This window comes from Ischnura elegans, chromosome 8, assembly GCF_921293095.1.
Source record: "Ischnura elegans chromosome 8, ioIscEleg1.1, whole genome shotgun sequence".
In the NCBI taxonomy this organism is placed as follows: domain Eukaryota; kingdom Metazoa; phylum Arthropoda; class Insecta; order Odonata; family Coenagrionidae; genus Ischnura; species Ischnura elegans.
In genome coordinates, this window is record NC_060253.1 from 91508570 (window position 1) to 91530347 (window position 21778).

At 39.6% G+C, this 21778-nt stretch overlaps 1 protein-coding gene across 1 annotated transcript in view; it reads left to right on the forward strand.

Moving 5' to 3' along the window:
* LOC124164456 (neuroligin-2-like) overlaps positions 1-21778 on the forward strand; it is a 113653-nt gene that overhangs the window by 82042 nt on the left and 9833 nt on the right. Inside the window, exons 3-7 of the mRNA XM_046541782.1 lie at positions 956-1100; positions 10275-10463; positions 14827-15005; positions 18336-18579; positions 21393-21670. Of these exons, the coding sequence (XP_046397738.1) occupies positions 956-1100; positions 10275-10463; positions 14827-15005; positions 18336-18579; positions 21393-21670 (1035 nt within the window). The remainder of the gene's footprint in view (positions 1-955; positions 1101-10274; positions 10464-14826; positions 15006-18335; positions 18580-21392; positions 21671-21778) is intronic.

Consider the following 21778-nt stretch of genomic DNA (forward strand, 5'->3'; position numbering starts at 1 on the left):
GGGTGAAACATTTATTGCTGAAAATGTCATTCCATGTACGTAATCACAGCTTCATTAATGGTCTCTTGTTGTCTTGGTATGATATGCGGAGGTAGTTAGGCCGTGTTGAGGGTATCTCCTTGGTATGATAAGTGGAGGTTTTATGATATAAAGAGGTTCACTACAAAGAGGTTTGCCTCTAAATTTACATGTAAATCAGACAGGACCGTAGGGGTGGTATAAGGTATGGAGGTTTATGATGTAAAGAGGTTCACTACATACAGGTTTTACTGTATTAATAATGCTAAAATTTTGTTTAAAAATTGCTAATGCACAAAGAATTCATTTCAAAGTATAGAAAAATTGGATTATGCAACTAAATGTTCCTGTACAAAAACCAGTGACAATATAAACACTTCACAATGGATTCCTGCAGCAAGGAGAATCATAAATGAGGGAGAAGATTAGGCTAAATTGCTTAGGAGTGGCCATATGGTCTCGCTTTGCTGGGTCTCAGGCCGGGCCCGAATGCATATGGCCATTGCCACCTCAGCGATCATTTCCCTTCCTCGGCACCAGCTATAGCCGATGTCCAGTTATTTGCATTGAAAAATCCACACCAGCTATACTCGACCTCTGGTTAGGTCTTCTGCACATGAAAATCCTCGTCGGCACCACCCGACTTTTGGTGCAAAAGGGTTGAGGTACCTACGAATGGTCTCCAATCTAACCTTATCCTGGGCCTGATATGGATTAACTTTGGTGATCTTATGGGAAACGATATATTAATGTGGCTAGGTCCTTTCCCAAGCAGGAGGTGAAGACCCACAGGAGTTAGTTGCTATAAAACCCCATTGATAATTTCAAGAACAATGTGTATCTCCCTTGGCTGAATGGTGACTGATAGAGCTGGTACCTAATATATATAACATGTCATTTCTGCACACTGGTTAACACAGATAATTCTCACTTACAGAATGGTTCTACCGGGGATCTTCCAATCCTTTTCTTCATTCATGGAGGCTCCTACTACATGAATGGAGGCAGACTTTATCCAGGTGAAGAGCTGGCAGCCAGAGGTGCAGTGGTTGTGACCTTCAATTACAGGCTGGGGCCGTTTGGTAAGTTTCACTCTTGAAAAATGATCAATGGGAAAAACAAGTTCTATCAATTAATGGAGGTTTGATGACTATAAGCATTGAGCATATGTTTAATTTCAAATAAATAATTAAGTAAACTGGCAAATTTAAGAAATATTCATTCATTAAATGCCAAATCATTGCTCTGAACAATTTAACTACAGTTGAGGACCTGAAATCCGGAATCGAGAAACCCAGAAATCCGCAACATTTAAAAATCCCTCTGCGTAGTGTTTTGACTTGCCACCTCGTGGCACCACTCTCCAAGCCTTGTTCTGGAATGAGTAGGAAGTTAGCACATGCTATGGAAATACGCTAAGAACCTTGTCAGGGACACAAGAGCCTGAGCTCATGTATAAATTAATTAATTTACTAAATATACCATGAAGACCAGAAATCCAGAAGCCCTTCGGTCCCAAGCTTTCTGGATTTGAGGTCCTCAACTGTATTTTACAAATCTGGAGCAATGGTTGGTGTGTAGGGTAAAATGGTTCTACCATCCCCAAACCTCCTCCATCACATTTTACTCTTGACTTATATATTCTTAAGATTTAATCACCTATATAAGGCTTTATACCACATTCCTATCATCAGAAAACAGCAGAACTGAATTAATGAAATGAGGAATACCTATACATCATTTGATATACATAATATACATAGGTAATAAGTTTCGCTGTTTCAAAACGAGCATGCTCTGTTGTGGCATGTTTTAGTCTCACTCTCAAGGTGTTTGGGTGGATTGCAAGAGGTTGCAACCCCCACTGAGGCATCACTCATGTGGAAGTAACATGAATTACTTTAGAAAGAGGCAGAGGGGAATGGAAAACAGAGAAGAGGAAGGGGTAGCTAAATGTTGAATATATACCTTGGTTTTGTCAACCTCACTCACTCTGTGATTTAACCTTCTGTCAGGTGCAATATTTGAACTCCCGAGTTCAGGCGCAATATGCCTGATAGGCACCAGGGATGCCGACTTACAAAAAATATTGTGGGGGGCCCAAACCAGGGATCTTGCCCCGGGAAATTTCATAAGAAGTGAGTTTTAAGTTTTTTTTTTAAGCATTTAAGAAGAGTATATGATCAACATTCAAACCTTGATTACTCGAATCTCGATATCTGGACACCCCGGGGAAAATCCACAAGCCCGACAAATTTTTTCTTCACACCCATAACGAATTTTTGAGGGGGCGTGGGCCCCCTCAGGCCCCATAGAGTTGGTGCCACTGATAAGCACACATGAGAAAAAACATTATTAACCCGGTACCTAACGCCTGAATTAAAAAGGTATCTCCAATTTTTGTGGTAATTATATATTTTTATACCAATGGAGTCATTCAGTGCAAATTTCATTCTTTTAGCACTGACAGTTACGAAGATACAGCCTGGCACCATATGGTACCACTAGGCATTAAAGGGGTCAAAAAATAGGATTTTAAAAAAAATTTCAGAAATCAAATTTTTACGCCGAAAACGTTAAATATTTATTATTTTCCACAAAATACATTCATTTTCATCCAAAATTACGCTAAAATATCGATAATATTCAAATCATTATTAAATATCAGTGATTGTAAAATAGAAGTCATGTATAAATGCAGTAGAAATCAAGAATAACATGATTTTAGCGTTCAAAGTATACCGTGACTAGCCGTGGTGATAACTTTTACGGGAGTCACCCGCAATGCACAATCGTGCGAAAGATCCACAGAGAAAAAATCATTTGCCTTGACCGGGATTCGAACTAGTCTAGAGCGAGCACCTCTTTGTGCTCTATGTCCGGGCCTGCTCTCCGGCTGTGGCACTGTGCGCACGATTTGGACTGCTTGTGGCATCATATGCTCTGCAGTCCAGCAACATCTTGTCCGGTAGTGTCCGAAAATATCCACAGGGAAGAATGACGCCTCGGTAGCTTAACTGGCTAAAGCACTCGACTGGAAATCGGGGGATCCGGGTTCGAATCCCGGTCAAGGCGAATGATTTTTTCTCTGTGGATCTTTTACATGACTTTAGCGCTTCACTCAGTCGTTGCCGCACATGGAAAGGAACAAAGCAGTCAATGTATGACCCTGCATTGCATTTCAAGCATTCTGTTCTTATTCTATTGGTTCAGTTTTAAGTAGCACACTGTCCCCGCTTGGGCTTGGAATGTTTTAGGTGGTTGTGCCTGTTGAACTTATTTCCTCAAGGGCACTGAAAAGAAGATAGACCGCTCTAAATGCGTTAATTTCAGCTTTTAAAAAGCAAAATTTTCGGAAAATATAAATAAAAACATTCTTATTATGTTTAAGCTCTCAAAACCCAAATAAATTACGATAAGTGACAAAAAAAGTTACGTTTAGCATTTCGATACCGGCTGGTACCATATGGTACCGCTAGGCGTTAATAGGTTAAGTCAAAGCATTGCTCAGAGCTGCACCTTGAAGCGTTTATGCACTATTATCAATGTAGTCTAACACTTAAATGATGTCTTACGTGTAGTGTATACACCCCTTCATACGGCTCCAAACCGATGTGTGATTTAATGTGCTCTTAAGGCAATTGTGTTTCACTAAATGTATCCAAGCATGGAGTCGTAAACATCGTAGAAGCATCGAGTGAAAATGACTTTAAAAAATATTCTGCCTATCAAAAATACATATCTTTAAAATTGTGACGAGTTAGGGCGCAATGAGCTTTTCTGATGCAAACTTAAACAACTGCCCATGGGGACGGCCAAAGTCAAGCTATGCAAGAAGACTGCATAGAGCATTTCAAAACAAATAGCCAGCTATTGTGAGTAGCTACTACAAATAGCTAGTAGCTACTATGAGCGTCAAGGGTCTATGCCACCTAATAGCGTGAAGAAATGAAAAAGCACTCGCACTGTGCTTGTCAGATCCATTGTGCCCGAGATTTGTACTCAAGACTAATGATGAACATCAGGTAAATACTAAAAGAGTATAATATTTAAAAATTAGTAGTCACTGATTTGGTTGTTAAAAAACCACAGTGAGGCAATTTATGATTTAATGAGCTTTTGCACAAAGCAGCATTTTGTTCCATATTTTACGCGATAATATATGATCATGAAGGACCACTAGTTACAACATTTATTTCAGGATAAAGGACAAATTTGTTTGTATGTTACGTCACTGTCCCATATTCCCTGGTACGGGATCCCTGGCCACTAAAATTTTGATTAATTATGCCCAAAGATAGAATATTTCACGTTAAATTGAAGAGAAATCTCAAAAAAGTTAGGCGCATGTAACTCTCCCACTTGTGGAATAATTTGTGCTGGGTGACATCTTTTCAAGTTAATTCTATGAACACTTTATTAAAGCACATAATCTCATAAATATCAAGAACATCAGTACTTATTTCCTAATGTGAAGCTTTTATTTATTACCGCGGACTTTTCATAACATGAAGGTTATGTTGGATAGATGAGGATAGAGCTCACCTTGAACTAAGCCACAGGTGAGTTTAAAACATCAATGTAGGGGGCAGCTATTTTCCCTGGATTACTTGGCACTATGAGAATTTTTTTTTGTTCAGGGTTGTCTGAAAGCTTCACCTAAGATTTGAACCCAGGATCCCTCGATTAACAGCTAGGCATTCTACCCAATAGTCTACCACACTCACTTTATCAACTTGTGTAGCCAAATTTATGGTATGTTGTGCCATGCAGAATTTTTACGTTTTTAATACTTTGCATCATCTATGCATTGCAGACCAGTTGTTTCCCACATGGAACAATTATGTAGACTATACTTGGTTTAACACTCTACCTTACACTTACATTATCACTTGTACATGATGGATTTATCACTCCAGCAAAGATGGAATGCTCTACTTCAGTATTATCCTCATTGTATATAGGTGCTTAATTCAGGTATGTGTATTTTAATTAGAAAGAAACAGCTGTAATAATATTCCACACTTATTTATTAACTCAACTGGTTTCAACATTTACACGTCATTTTCAAGGGCTGTCTCTTTTAATGTCCAATCATAGAAACTGGTTGAGTTAATAAATAAGTGTGGAAAATTACTTCTGCTATTTAGTATTTATTATTAAAATGAATTTCCACAAAATAAACTTGTCAACAACCCTGTAAACACAAAATGCTGCAGGTGCACAAAGGCACTGCTGCAGTGCAACTAGCACTCCTAAACTCCCCTTTTTTTTGCATGTCAGACGCACTGCAAACGGGTTTCAGTGGAAGTGCACAAGCATGTCAGGAGTGCTGCACAAGCATAACTGGAGCTTTGCACAAGTAATAATATAATAATAATTTATTCTTCCATGCATACATATTTTTTTACAGATTATTACATCCATTCAAGGAAGTAAGGAAGCCTGTAAGGCAATAAGCCTGTGTTTAGGCTAACTTCAAATTTCATAAATTGTGGAAATGATAACACATAGAACCAAGATACACAATACCTTGAGAAAAAAACATTATGTGCGTAATAATATCATAACAGAGCTGCCATAATTGCTTCAAACGCAAGTCAGAATCACTGCCCAGATAGCACAACCATTTGTATACAAATGGTAAATCTTCTGTAACCTTACAAATTGTACCGATTTTTGTAATACAACTGTATTACAGTTGTATTACAAAGCTTTGCCTCTTCATTCATCCAAAATACCATAACCATCCATCCATCCATCACACTAGTGGTCAGGGTACCATATTCACCCAGGAACCATGGGTTTCTTTTGACAGGCATACAAGTGGATGGGTTGAAAGCTGGGTAGCACAGACTCTATACATGGACCCATATTTCTAAAGTTTTCTGAAAAAATCAGTAAACAACTTATGTGTAAGAGTAAAAGCTGCTAATGTGTTTTCATACAAAATATCATCATTACTAAAACCTACGGCCTTGGAAAAAACACTAAATTTGATCAAACAAAATAAATGTATATCTTCTCCACTCAATTATGTATTTTAATCGTACATAGTAGAATTCTTATTTTAGGGAGGAAGATTCGTGTAGATTTTGCTTTTACTTTTCTCCTAGTCTAGAAAAACTGGGGGCTGTGTCAGACAAAGCTGCCTGCATAATTCCACCAAGGTGGAGCTAATCTTCTTTATTTATTTAGTTATTTTTTTTCAACTTAAGTCCTTGAACTGCATTCTGAGGTGACCTATACAGTGGGGTCGTCTACATAGGCAGATATAGGGGGGGAGGGGCACGGGGGCACATGCCACCCCCCCATTTGCGAGCCATTCATAATAGGCCCCCTTGTTTCATTACATGGATAAATTTAATGTGCATATTTGACATTTATTTGATATTTATTTGGTCAATTAATTTCAGTTTTGTGGGGAATACGACTTCCACCAAAGAAAAAATGTAAAAATAGAACATGATGGTCCACGCATTTTACCTTCACTTGATGTGAATTTTTGTTATGAAATCTGTCTATGTATACAGGAGCGGATCCAGGATTTTTTTCTGGGGGGGGGGGGGGGGCACAAGGATACCTCGTACTACAAAACAAATGCAATGATAATGGGGCTTTATTAAAATCTTCCGTATTTTTTAAGGTTCTGGGGGGGGGGGGGGGGGGCACGTGCCCCCGTCCCCCCCCCCCCCCTAGATCCGCCTATGTATGTATATGAAATGTCTTTATACTTTAGTACTCTAAATTTTCTGCATCACATCTCTTTGGGTACCCATATTCAGTAATTTTTATTCCTTCCTTTCCTTATGCTAGATATCTGTGGCAACTAAGAGGCATTTCATCCCTTTGCTAGGGGAAGTGGTTTAGTCGGAGTGGAACAAGGATGAAGAGGGTTCAGTTAAAGGATGCTACATATTGAACTAAACTAGCTAAATGCCATGATGATGAATAAAGTCATTATTGAAACCCTGTGTTTTAAATTCATTCTGATTGGCCCTGATGTACTTTTTTTAGCGCTTTTGACAATTACTGTAGGCACATCGGTAATTCATTTCCACCCAGACAGCACATTTGTGGTAATACATTTGTATTACAATTGTAATACAGTGTCAAATGTCCTCTATTACAATCGTATTACAAATTCCCTTGTATTTTGCCTTTGTATTACAACTGTATTACAAATCATCTGTATACAAAACGTTTGAATACAACTCCATCATCCAAAATATCATAACTCACTCAGTGATTCAAAGTAAAGGTTGAATTTGATAGGTGAAGGTAAAGCTCACCCCAGACAAATCCACAGGCATGTGAGTATCACAAATTCAGAAGAGATCGGCATGATCCTTTCCCTGGGCCACCTCACACTTCGAGGATTACATATATCTGGGGTATCTAATGGCTTCACCCCAAGTTTGAATGCAGGACCTTCAGTCCGCAGGCAAGTGCTCTACTCAACAGGCTACAACACTCCACTGGCATCAAATGGCTACCTATGATATGACGTATTACATGGCTCCAAAAATTTACGAATTATATTTCTCTAATGAAAACTAAAAAATTGATTTGCTAGGTTAATAATTAGGATATTGGTTCCTGTACAAAATCGCTTGATACCAGTGATGTCATAGCAAAATTAGCTCTGCCGGAACACAGTTTTCTTAACTTTTATTAGAAGTGAAATATTACTCGGAGTGTTTTTTTTATTACAAGTTATTATGTCTGTTCATTTTTTTTGTTTGGCAACGAACGTATGCATAGAAGTTTTGAGGCAACAACTTGGATGAAAGTGTTGTCTTTTGTTAACCAGAACACTCTATTATACTATTCTCTCTAATTGCTCTATTATTATAGGATCAAATAGTTGTGTCATAGTGCCAGAACGGCGTTCTGGCATTATGACACCACTGTTTGATTCCTATGATAATAGAGCAATAAAATGCAAAGGGCATGGGCCCCAAGAGTGCATGGGTGTACTTGAACCCCTCTGACTCATTTTGGGAAATGATAATGAAACCTCAAACCACCATAAAATAACCAGTGAAAAAATTAAATGATTAGCTGGAAAGATAAACAAAGATATCATCCTGTCTACTTTTTTTGTCTTCACAATATCAAACAGATTCCTCAACAAGTCTCAAAGTTAAAATAAAATGACAGTACGATATCTTTGTGTACAACAAATAAATAGCATGATTTTTTGTTAAAACTTTCGCAGGTACTCGTCATGTTGAATAAAAAACCGTGCCCCTTTCCTAAAATACAAGCTGAAGAGGTGCACCAAATTCCATGCCAGATATGTTGGAAGAACTACATTGGCGAAACAGGCAGATCAGTCAAAACAAGCCTAGAGGAGCACGAGAGAGCAATTTGACTGGGGCAGTCAACGAAGTCCATGGTAGCCAAACACGCAGTGCTGGGCCACACAATCGACCTTGAGGAAGTAAAAATTGTTGCCAAAGTGAAAGGTTTCAAACAGTGACTAGTCAGAGAGGCCAGAGAAATAACTAAAGAGGAGAAGAACTATTTTAACAGGGACACCGTAAAATAAGTCGCACTTGGCAACCTGTAATCCGGAAAACCTATCAACAACCTACTCCTCCAACCTCCCACTTCCCACCTCTTAACACGGATACCTATACGTATGGATTAAATTCCCACCTCAACAGATTCCCTTGAGAAAGCAACCAGCATCAGCCGGGGGCATCCAAAAATTGACGTGGTGACTTAGCCCAAAAGTTTTTTTTATTTAAAATAGCATGATATCTTTGTGCATCTTTTCACTGTGCTGTTCTATGATATCTCTCCTGAAAAAGTTGACAAAATGATCACCGAACCATCATCAAGAGAGAGTAATCAAATTAGCAATAAATTGCCATAATTGGCAACATAACATCCCAGGGACAGTGTTGAATTCACCCTCCCAACAATTTTTCTACTAGCGCCCCAGAGACAACCCAGCTCAGACTAATACTCTTGCAGGGTTTTGGCCGTAGGCAGATCTAGGGGGAGGGACACGTGCCCCCCCAGACCCTTAAAAAATATACATTGCGTTCCCATTATCATTGCGTTCGTTTTGTATTACGAGGTATACTTGTGCCCCCCCCAGAACAAAATCCTGGATACGGCCTTGCTTGTGCCCCCCCAGAAAGAAATCCTGGATCCGCCCCTGGTTTTGGCCTCAGAGCAAAAGCCCCTGAAATCCTCCCCCAAGGCCATGACCATAGTGAATAGAAGACAGAAGGATGTGGTATAGAGGAAAAGCCAGGCTTCCATCCTATCCATGAAATGTTTGAGAGATATGGTCTTAAACATATATTCTCAAAAATAACTCAATTGAAACCCTCTCAGAAATACCCAAGCCTATATTGTTTCTTGGCTACAGACCTGCCAAGGATTGGATTATGCCTGCCTAATTGATCCTATTTTGTTGTTTTACTATTTGAGTTGTAATAGCATAAATAGATTATGAATGTTCTATGGTGGGGCCATGAACGAGGCAAATTAAGGTTAAGTAATTTTACATAAGCTTATCCAATAGTACGTTATATTTATAATAAATATAAAACTTAAAAAAATCAAGAAAATGCTAGAGTACCAGAAACAGTAGCAGATGCAGAAAAAACTCAAGGGGGGCACAAAAGATACCTTGAGTTACCTTTACTTTCATAGTAATAAAAAATAATCAAGTCACATGCAAATTTTAAGAAGTTTTTAATTAAAGTGATTATGTAAAAATACAATATCATCATATCATGCAATCTTATGATATAAAAAAGTTACAATTGTGGTTCTGCAATGTTTTTCAACACGGGTGGCCTCACGAAGGGGCCAGTAAATGAATTGGAAGTAGCATGAAAGCTGTAAGCGACGAGCAGTACACAGCTTAATTTTTTTAAATTTAGTGTACATAAAGTGGTATACTTACAGCAAGATTGCCAATAAAAAGTTAACTAATAACAAATAAAAATTAAATAAGCTATAATTAGGCACAATTACGAATCAAACAGTTACAAAACAAAACAACAAACAGTGGCCACGACCTCATTATTTAGCAAGTTACCTGTGTATGTAGTCATTATACGTTAAATGAGATGATGCCGAGTAAGTAAAAAAAATTACATCAAAAACTTTCCTCATTTCGAGGTGCGATGTTCTACTAGACCCCAGATTCAATCTAAACGATAAAGAAATGATCAACCTGGTGCACAACCCCACAGCCCGTTTTCTTCTCACGTTTATTCTCTCATTAGGTTTCCTGAGCACGGGCGAGCCCTCCTGCCGCGGGAACTGGGGCCTTTGGGACCAAGTGGAGGCCCTGAGGTGGGTGCGACGCAACGCCAAGTCTTTCGGCGGGGACGCGACCAACGCCCTCTGCCTGGTGGGAAACAGCGCAGGTGCTGCCTCCGTCCTCCTGCACATGGTGTCGCCCGTCTCCAGGGGTGAGCGGCGTGAATAATTAAATAAAAAAACCTCAACGCTTTGCGTATGAAAGGAGGGCAACTTGGTGGTCACACGACCAGTGCTACCCGCGGCGAAAGACGGAATAATGAAGACGAGCTGGGGGAACAAGTAAATGGAAATGAGTGAACAACATGGCGGCCTCCGCTTGAAGGAACGCTGCTCTTCAATTCCTTTGATGCGGTCTTCCCGACTGATGGCAGTTTAAAAGTTGCACGCGGGACAAGGGTCGGAGTTTTGCCTCGGGGGGAGGGGGTCAAGATCATTTTGCCGCCCTCCTTAACTCCATCCCTCCCCCACTATTAAAATATAATGTATCCGCAAGCTTTTTTCATTTATTTATTAAATCCAGTCCAAAAACAGCACGAGGCCAATTACAGAGGACTCACAATAACAGGAGAAACAATTTAATAATATTAAGCAACGTAACCAATAATAAAGAAAAAATATTCAACAGTATTTACAAATAAATAACAAAGAATAGTCATCGAGTGGGGCGAGGAATAGGGGGAAAATAACGATAGTGATGGTGCAGGATGAATGAGGGATGAAAAAAAGGATCAAAATTTGGAACACATTTGGCTTAGGAGTTAATGGAAGAAGGAAGTCTGAATAGAAAAGAACGTTGGGAGACAGAAAGGTGGGGGGAGAATTTGAGATGCGGTAGTCGAAATTATGCACATTATGTTTGCTATTGAGAAGTTTTATTAATATTATTGTTTAATAATTCATAAATTAATAATTATAGTTAAGTAATTTAATTCTCAAAATTAAATAACGTTTTAATTAATAGAATTATCCAACTTTGCCCCCCCTGCCGCCCGGTGCACGTACCCCCTTTGCCTCGCCCTAGTTGAGGGCCTGCGCCGGACTGGAGTTTCGCTGCAAATTGCATTTTCTTTTGGACAGAAACAGTGACTGATATTGGCAAGTTTGTTTCTTTACAAAATCGTCTTAAAAGAACACATAACTCCCTTTCGATAACTTTTTTTTTTCGCGGGGCATTATTTGTTTAAAATTTGGGGAAAATCTTCTTCAAATATTTAGGGACTATGAAGCAAAACCCGTTTGAGAATTTGGCCGCATTTTTTAAATTTTACCTCCAGGCTTTTCTCTGATTAAAATTTTTGATTAATGAGGTACAGATTAATTTTGCCAAGGGCCTACTCCAGGTTCATCATAAATAAGGATAACCGCTAAGATATGCGCATCACCCCAATACTCCAAGAATTAAAAACAAATCTCAACATATAAAAACACTGCCCCGGACTGAAAACATTAAACTTATGAACCTATGGAACTATAACCCGGACCAAATAGCAAGGCACAGAACCCCTAACTCCTCATTCCTTTCCCTTAAAATATAAACTTCCTGTCATACTGCGACCAAAGAGCAAAATTAAAACAGGAAAAAATTTTTTTGAAATGCTTTGAAGACAGCCTATTCAGCTGGGCCTAGTGTAGACAACAAACCAGATGTTGCGGCGAGGCGAGGAGGGCCTATTCCGTATATTTTAAAATGATAGGCAAAGTTTAGACATTTTACATGTTACGAAAGAGGGCAAAACACGCGCAGACTGTAGAGTGTCCTCACATTCGTTTATGAACGACCGTAAAGAAGTGTATTCCGTTTGAGCTGACATCTTACTTTGGTCGCTTTATATTCAATGATTGTCAAATCATTGAATATGATTGTCAAATCAAATCAAATTAATGTTATTGAGTTTACGGTAACTATCACATTTGAATCATTTCTACGTGGTTATAATCGTACATTTAATGTAGAAATCCCTTTTTAAACTTCTCCTCAATCACTTTGAATTTTTCTCGTTGCTAAGCAACCGTGACTGCAGAGAGGAATATGTATATTTAAAAAAGTTGACGAATATATCCTAAGATACTGACTTCACTGTTAATTCAAGATTAGAAATCTTGCTTACGTGAAATCATTTCTGAATATAAAGTTTCTTTTTTTTATAAAATTTTTTCTTTTGGAATACCAATTTTGTGGGTACCAGATCATATTTACTTTGAATTTTACGCATGGGAAATTGTGATATATTTTACGTCTCAATTTCTGAGAACGTATCCCAGCGGAATATCGTCTACGACTCCAGAAGATTTCAATTCCGAACTAGTCTGCAAATAATCTCCTGGCAATATTTCCATTTCTAAGAAGTAAATACCACTGTTAAATGATAAAATTTAGCTTATAATAACAGCAATTTAGCCCAGAAACTATTTTCAAGTATTCGAGCATCTCGGGTGATAATCTATAGATTCTATGTGATAAATTCATGAAATGTGTTGGAAACAACATGCGTTTTATGAACATTTTTCCTTGACAAAATATATTTGAATTTTCCTGACAAAATATAAAACAAATCTGATTGTTAATACGAATGTAAAAATTTTATGACTCAATGACGCGGTTTCATGTACAGGGTTCTCATAAAATAATGGTGCAATTTCAGTAATCCATAAGAATATAGGAAAGATAGGGTGGCAGAGTATTTCGGAAGCTGCCCGATCCCTGCTTGAGTGCATTGAGGAGGGCACTTCAAGTGCAGCAATTCGTCCGTCAAATGGGACATTAAGCCGTGGTCCCCTTGGCGCCTTTCGCTAGGCTTTTGTCGACGCCGGGTTTCTCCCTAGTCGAGCGACTCAGGGCGCACATACTTACTCTTTTGGCCACTGGAAACCTAGATTGTCTTTTAACTACCTAACTAAAAAAGTGCCTCCACAGTCTACGGTAGCCTGCCATATCCGGCTGAGCTCTGGTGCTGTGCGAGAGTATCGTCTCGGCGGTCGAGACGAGAATTTCATTTCTCGGCATTGTCTCTCTCGACTCTCGGCGAGACTCTCGGCGAGGCGAAAGTCTCGCCTGGGTCGAGAGTCTTGACGAGAGTCGAGAAGTCTCACCCCTTCGAGATTTCTCGACACCGGTCGAGACTCCCGGGCAAGGCGAGAATTTCCGACGAATACCGCAATCAGTCGATGATAGAGTTTACTAAGGTATCCCTTACGACTTTTATGGATTTATTAACATTATAAAAATATTTTATTTAATGATTTAGCCTCTGCATTCAGTTTTTTAAAGTGTGTGCACGATGCTAATAGAGTTCCCAACGAGGGATTTGGAAAAAAATTATTTCCTTTCCCTGACCTCAATATTTAATATAAAATTTGAATCTTGGAGTGTACGTCTTTAAATTAAAATGTAAATTTTGCCGAAGTTTCCGTTTATTTACAAACCATTATCAGGGCTTAAAATGAAATTGAGCTTATAATTTTGATACATAGGCATGTTAAAGGGTTACATCAATGTTTCTTATTATAAGTATTAATATAATAAAAAAAGAAACATTCACTTGTAAATTAACAAAAAAGAAGAGATCATAGTCTAATTTTATAGAATTTTATAAATGTTTTTGCGATGTTTATTTATGGTAGCTAAAGTTCATGGCTACCTGTCAATTTCGGTTAATTAAAAAATAAAATATGCTTAGGTCGTCAATGTCGATCTTATATTACTACCATTTTTAGTTTTGGAAATATATAAGATGTCTTAAAATAATCTTTTTGTTAATTATTTTCAATGTCTAAAATAGAAATAGTTTTATTTTTTTCGGGGAGCCGGGAGTCTCGACGGGTGTCGAGAAATCTCGAAGGGGCGAGACTTATCCGACTCTCGTCAAGACTCTCGACCCAGGCGAGACTCTTGCCGCGTCGAGTCTCGTCCCGACAATGCCGAGAAATGAAATTCTCGTCTCGACCGTCGAGACTCTCGGGTGGTCGAGAGTCTCCCACAGCCCTACTGAGCTCCCACCTTCTTCACAACCTTCTTTATTTCGTCGTTCCAGAGAATTCTCGGTCTTCCTACCGGTCTTGTACCTTCTCATTCCCTTTTTAGAACTTGTTTTATCAATGTCTCTTCACTTCTTCTATGGACGTAGCCCAGCCATATTTATCTCCTGATTCTGATGAGTCCCACGATATTTGGTTCTTTATACAATACACTTAACTCCTTGTTTTTTTCTTATTCTCCATCTTTCTCATTCTTTCATGGGACCGAATATTCTTCGTAAAACTTTATTTTTAAACGTTTTGAGATTCTTTTGTGATATTTTTGTGTAGTTAGGCTGCACATATCGACATTTATTAATTATGCAGAAAAAATTTTGAAGCGACGAATGTGAAAAAAACATAGACTGTCAGTTATTGTTTTCACTCAAACCATGTTCAAAACTGCACCATTATTTTATGGTGGCCCTATATTCCCAAGACAATTCAAATGTAAAATTCACTATAGTAGTTATACTAATGTCTTTCCTCCCCTCACAGGTCTCTTCTCCTGCGCGGTAGCCATGAGCGGGTGCAGTGGAGCGCCGTGGGCCTTGCAGCCGCGCCCCTTGCGCCACGCCAAGTCCCTGGCCTCCCGCCTAGGGTGTCCGGCAGCCAACCGCAGGCCGCACCACGCGGTCGCCTGCCTCCGAACCTTCTCCGCCCATCTCATCGCCGAGGTGAGCTAAGCTACTAAATGGAGGATTCTTCTCAAAAATCTACATACCATCCCGAAAGCTGTCGCAATTAACGTGTAGTGCGAAGGTTGCCAAAATATCGGCCGTGAACAAGAAAATGGTCACGATCGTGGCCGAAGGTTTAGAAGTTTGTGAATTATTATCTCTGTTAAGCAAATAGTCACAAGTGGTCCGGTGGTAACATCAGAATAAAACTATGCATAGTCCAAATAAAAAAAATATACATGATAAATACAAAGATATCGTGTTATCAGGTGGTAACAAACAGCACACAGATAAAAATTATCCAGGACACAAAATATAAAAAGCAATATCGAAAAATATAAACAATGCACAAAAGTACTAAAAATACACAGAGGCCCTCACAATTCATTGTTATTATTATTATTGCATTTATTATTTTTTTAGCCTTGTCATTAAAACCCGACTAATAGTTGGACAGGGCTCCAATATTTCGTCGGGTAAACCAGTCGCATCATCAATCCCCCGAAGTAGAAAGGAACATTTTAAAGTATTCGACGGCCGGCTCGGAGGCTCTATAATAAAATTATGATCCATCCTCGCCAAGTAACTAGGACCTTTCAATCTACTTGATGGTTATCTCCACGCAGGATCACCGACGTAAGCCTTAAAGCTACCCTTAATTCGTGCTTTTCTCCTCCGTGACTGCAATGATCTCCGGTCCAAAGTTTTTATCAAGAATTGTAGCCAAAATTGCAGGGAATACCTCCAGATAGACCAAACAAAAATCCTCGAATTAGACTAGGGAGAGGAACTAGTCCCCCTGTAAATAGAAAGTTATTTCCAATCCACGCCTTGAAGGCGAATTTTGCCTAACACGGCCAAATGTGTAAAAATAACGAGCGGGTGGTGTAGATTCAGGATAAACCCCTCCTCCATTGTGTTTCAATAAATTAGAGGTCTAAAAAACCCTATTTAGATGTTTTATTTTTAGATCTTCAAGTTTCCACAATAGATGTGAGAAATACTGTAATGATTTGCGAAATATTTTGCGGAGTAAATGCAGCGTGCTGGTCATATAAGGATTGTCCGTAGGAGGAAATAATTGGCCACTACGCGATACAGGACGTGGCAGTTCAATAGAAATTCTTATTTACTCTAATTATGCGGGTATATATTTTCGGTTCCAAGGATATATGGCTAGGGTGGCCATAAATATTTTGCCCTAGACTACTCAGTACCGGTGGAAGGGGTCCTTCGCCCAAAAACCTATATCCTTACTCCATGGAAATGGGTTTTTTAAATGAAAACTATTTTTTTTTAATCGCTATTTTATTATTTTTTTCCTTCTTTGACGAACTAAACTCTAAACTAATATTGCGGTATTGTATTACTTTATTTATTGGTATTTATTTTTATAACCGTTATAAACTGTTACTATGAAAACATAATTCTCATAATTTTTCACAAAACCGGGACATTGTAGAGAATTTTTGGCAACCAAGGGCACGCCCTCATAAGAGGTCTGTCCCGGCCAAATGTATCGTATGGCTATATGCGGCCACTTATAGAGGAGGTGGCTGAAAAAAGGTGAGCGTTTGAGCAGGTTTCACAGTACATAAAACGGTCCATCCCTTAAGTTGCTTCTTGTGATTTTTTAATATAAGAGGGGAGTTCAATAAGTATTGCAACACATTTTTTTTAAACAGGGGTTGTTTTGTTCAGCATTTAAAACCACCATGTCATTCCCCGATCTTTTAGCTACACAACACTAATTTTCAACGTAATCTCCATTCAATACTACGGCTTGACAGCATCTTGAAGGGAGGGCCTGTTATGCCTGCACGGTACCATTCCTCTGATCAGTGGCGTAACGATGGGGGGGGGGGGGGGGAGGGATAAGGGGATATATCCCCCCTCCCCAAAGCCTCAGAGAAAGAGAATAATCATTTAAAATTAATGTCTAGTTTTGACGTATAATAACTTAATCTGATTACATTTAAATTAATTTTTAAGTGTTAATTGTGCGAAAAATCTACAGAGAAAAAGTCATTCGCGTTGATCGGGATTCGAACTTGGTGTTCGAATCCCGGTCAAGGCGAATGATTTTTTCTCTGTGGATTTTTCGCACAGTTTGCGCATTGTGGGTGACTCCCGTAAAGTTATCACCGTGGTTAGTTCCGGTATACGTAGTTTTAAGTGCCAAAATGGTGTAAAATGTATTTCCAGGAATGTCATTTTTAAAAAATGTTCCAGGAACCACCGTTGCCTGTAGTGGTGATCACCCCTTTGGCCCCTTCATCCCCCCAAAGCATATTCCTAGTTACGCCACGGCTACTGGTCGATGTCGGAGCCAACGCTGTACTGCATCAATAACTTCTTCATCATCCTCGTAGCGGCGATGATAAAGCACGCGTTTCCCAGCGACTTACCTTGCTTTTTTGCACTACCAGATGACTGTGGATATACAGCAAACTCCTGTGAATATCTGAGATACCCTGGTTTTCCGGCAAAAGAAACTCATTCTCGGTCCATTTTTAGGAACGCATCTTCAATATAGACGCCATTTTAACAGGTCCGAATATCGTGATCACCTATCGGAAATAAATCTAACTATGCGAGACGAAAATGTTTGAAAATTTTCCACAAGTAATATGAAGTTTTTTTTCAACCAAAATTGGCCGTAAAAAATGTGTTGCATTACTTACTCGAACTCACATCGTACTATTATTTTTTAAATATTGTTAATAATGTATGTAAGCTACTTCGTTCTGACAAAGAGGATAACTTTCAGGGTATTTGTTATGGGATAGGGTGGAAAGGAGGGCCGCAGTAAACCAATGCTAGGACCACAATACCATGACTACAAAGATATTTGGTGGAGTTATAACCAATGGCCACAGAAATACGATCGCTGCCTGATTTTTCAGTGCTCACAGTGGAAATTATTACTTCCTTTTCATTAATTTTGAGTAGTTGACCGATAATTGCGCAAACATTGCAAATTTAAAGAAACCAACATATTTCCCCTATTTTTTACTCCGTAATATCGAGTAACGAAAAGGAACCAACCTTTTAATAGCTTATATTTGCTCTGAATCCATGAAGTAATTCATTTTTCAAACAATACGTGAAGTTTGCAACGAGATTAATTCCGTACAGCGCGGATCCAACTACATGAGACGAAGCGGGAATATTTGAAATGTTGCAGAAGAAATGCCAAGTTTTTTTTCGGTCAAAATTGGCCGTGGAAAAAAATTGTTGCATTACTGATTAATGTTTGCTGTTAATGTGCATTGTTGCATTGCAATTAATTGTTGCATTACTGCAATAATGAATTCTCTGCTTCAGAACGCAGACCTGGAGGATGGCCTGGGTGTGGCGTTTGCGCCCGTGGTGGACGGTGCGAGCTTCGGGGGCTTGGTTGGGGGCAGGAGGGGCGGGGAGGGGGCGGACGGGGGCTCGTCGGTCAGCGGGGGCGGTGGGCCCTTCATCCCCGATGACCCCCGCCGCCTCATGGCCGAGGGCAAGTTCGCGCAGGTGCCCTTCATGTCCGGACTCACGAGGGACGAAGTCTCCATCTGGTTCAGCAACTGTGAGTAGGGAAATGTTTGACATACTCAAGCAGAAATTATGAACACAACTTAGGCTGGGCTGTTCATTATGGTAGATCGAAAAAGACTCGAGGCCCGGCTACACTGTACGTTAACCCAAACGAGTTAATATCTGTTTGCGTAAACGAATTTTGTGGAACAGAGCGGAACATGTACAAATGGATGAACCACATTAAAACAGGTTCTATTTTCTTGTAATGTATTCCCACAAGTTGGGTGGTTACATGGTGCATTTCCGTGTTCATTTTCGCGTTCATACATGCATGCGTTAACTCGTACGGGTAAATACATCGTGTAACTAGGTCTTAAGCCGTAAATCGTTTTTCGAAAGGTCTGATGCCTAATTGTTAGCTATACTATGAGGTAAGCATAATATTTTTGCGCAAGATGAGATCCGCCACCCTGCCCTATTAATAAAATGTGTTTTTACGCAAGCCTTTGAAATAATCGATTTTTAAACATTTTTCCTGCGTCATGTTCGACAGATGTTTACCTCTAGTCTTTTGATTACTGTTAAAATAAAAAAATTAATAGTTCTATAAGTTCGTATCTCTTAATAGAGTGTGGTTAGAACGTGATATATTTTCTTTTTACTGTACTTTAAATGGGTTTCAAATAATTTTTGATGACTTGGAAATTTTTTTTCCAGAAATACATTGCGTAACTCCAGGCTAATGCAAAATATTTGGTATGGCACCTCTTGAGCAATGATTTCTCGGTCCGTCCTGTAGCCTATGTTGGGATTAAGGGTTGGAAAGTTGAAATAAATATATTAAAAAATATATTAATTCTGATTCATCATTCAACGATTGAATAGAAAGCCAACAGCCCCAAAGTTATTGCTTAAATGTACTAAACTTAGAAAAATGTCAAATAAATGTTAAGCTCTGGTCTAGACCTACGCCTAATTCAGCATTTCTATAACTCAAGTCTCAATTACTAGCGTTCCTCACCATTTGCATGTTTAATTTTCAAGATCTATGGACCTTGCTAGGGCAGGTAAAGGTTTAGCATAACAATAATATATAATAATATTTCCACGACGTGTTTTGAAAAATATATAGTATAGTCCTTCTTATCCAACATAGTTCATAAGTTTCAGACTATGGTGTAACAATTGTGATTGATTTCGGCAGTATGTTGTTATATTTATTGCCACTATTTGATTTAATGCAATTTACATTCACCAATATTCACTTTAGTAATAAAGTGACAAATTTCCAGCTTCAATTCCGGAGAAAAATACCAAGCTAATTGAATTACTTAAAAACTATTTGGTTAACCCGCGTCTTTGTGGGCTAATGGGCACCTTATCCCTGAAAAGGTCTCCATCAGAGAAGAGGAAAAGATTGCTTTTAGCTACAAGACGTGGGTCAACCCAAAAGTTTTCAGTTATTCACCTAAGAACCGCGAAAATTTTAGCCATTTGACACTACGCTAATTTTTAGTCATCAATGAAACCTTTAAATTTCTGCTTGAGGATTTCCCAGTGCTGGATTGTAGTTCTCTCCATAGTTTTCGGATTAACTGCGTCAAGTTGTTTTCAAGAAGACGTTTTGTGGCCTATGCTGGCCACATCTTCAGATCAGGTATGAGTGCCGTAAGATGGAAATATCGTAATACCATTTTCATCTGTGGGTAGTCAGACCTGATCTGAAGACGTGGCCATCATAGACCACAAAATGCCATGAGAGATTAAAAAATTAACGTTATTACATTCCACACAGTATTTATTGAAAAACTACCGGTTTCGACCTTTTCAAGTCATTATCAAGAGGTTCTGTTCTGTTACCACTTGATAATGATCTGAAAAGGTCGGTTGGACGAAGATGGAGAAGGTGACGTTGACGGAAAGGAGGAGGAACGACGAAGTTCTGGACATGGTGGGTGAGGAGAGCCAGCCAGCTTTTAGAGGAGCTACGGAGGAAATAGGTGTGGATGTGGAACTGGTTGTTATGGACTCTTGTTGAAATTAACGTGCTATATCTCTCGCAGTATTTGTTGAAATCTCGACCGGTGTCGACCGTTTCAGGTCACTTGTTAATGACCTGAAACTTGACTGAAAGACTTGATAATCGAACTGTTTCTGTAACCTCTTGATAATGATCTGAAACGGTCGAAACCGGTCGAGCTTTCAACAAATATTGGCAATGCGTGGTATATAAAAAAGTTCATTTTTGAATCTACTATGTCACCATTCAGCGTCGTGAACTCGCAATCCAATGATTTAACACGAAACGTAATGTTGAAAACAAATTGACGCAGCTGAACAACCGTTGAAACCTTGGAGATTAATGCACCATTGACACCGTCTGAAAAGACCCTTGGCAAGCGCAAATGCTATCAGTATTTGCCTGGGGTCCCAAGAGTAACTATGACTTGCGCCATTGTATTTCTAGGTAGATAGACTATTTCGGAGTCGGTTGCCATGGATATCTCAAAATCAACAAAAATTGGCTCACACCAATATTGGTGCTTTCCATTCATCGACATGCGTCGACACAAGTCGACTTGTGTCACGGTTTGCGTGTTCCATTCTGTGTGTGTCGCCGACTGTTGTGACACAAGTCAACAAACATTTACGCGCAATAATTCGAGAGTTATAACCAGTTTTCGTGAGTCGACGCATGAGTCGCATGGACGGAAAGCAACCCATTATTCTCAGCCCTCCCATTGTCAGTTACGATTGAAACCCTTGAGAAGCGTAGAGGTGTGTGATATATTAAGATATTATTTTCCGAGATGGGAATGATAATTGTGCGTGTTCTCGCTTGGCATGTCACTGCTCTCTCAGTCGGTCCCACCATGGAGCGACGCCTGATGCGAGTCTTCCTCGACAAGGACATCCGCCAGCTGCTCAACAGCACCGGCATGCCGCCGCTCAACTCCGTGGCGCTCTCCCACGCCGCGGCGCACCTCTACCTGTGGGGTGGCGGGCGCGGGGAGGGCGGCGGAGGAGGGCCCGAAGAGACGATGCGCGCCGCCGACGCCGCCAGGGCCGCGCACTACGGAGAGGGCCCTTCGAGGGGGGCCGAGCCGGGGGCCCGGGGAAGCACACTCGCCGTCGCCGACGTGAGTTTCCAGAGTTCAATCAATTGTAGATTGTATGTAGTTATTTAATAAAATGATATTTTTGAAGGAGCATGAAGGTTGTGAGCCAATTTATCTTCAACTCCTTCG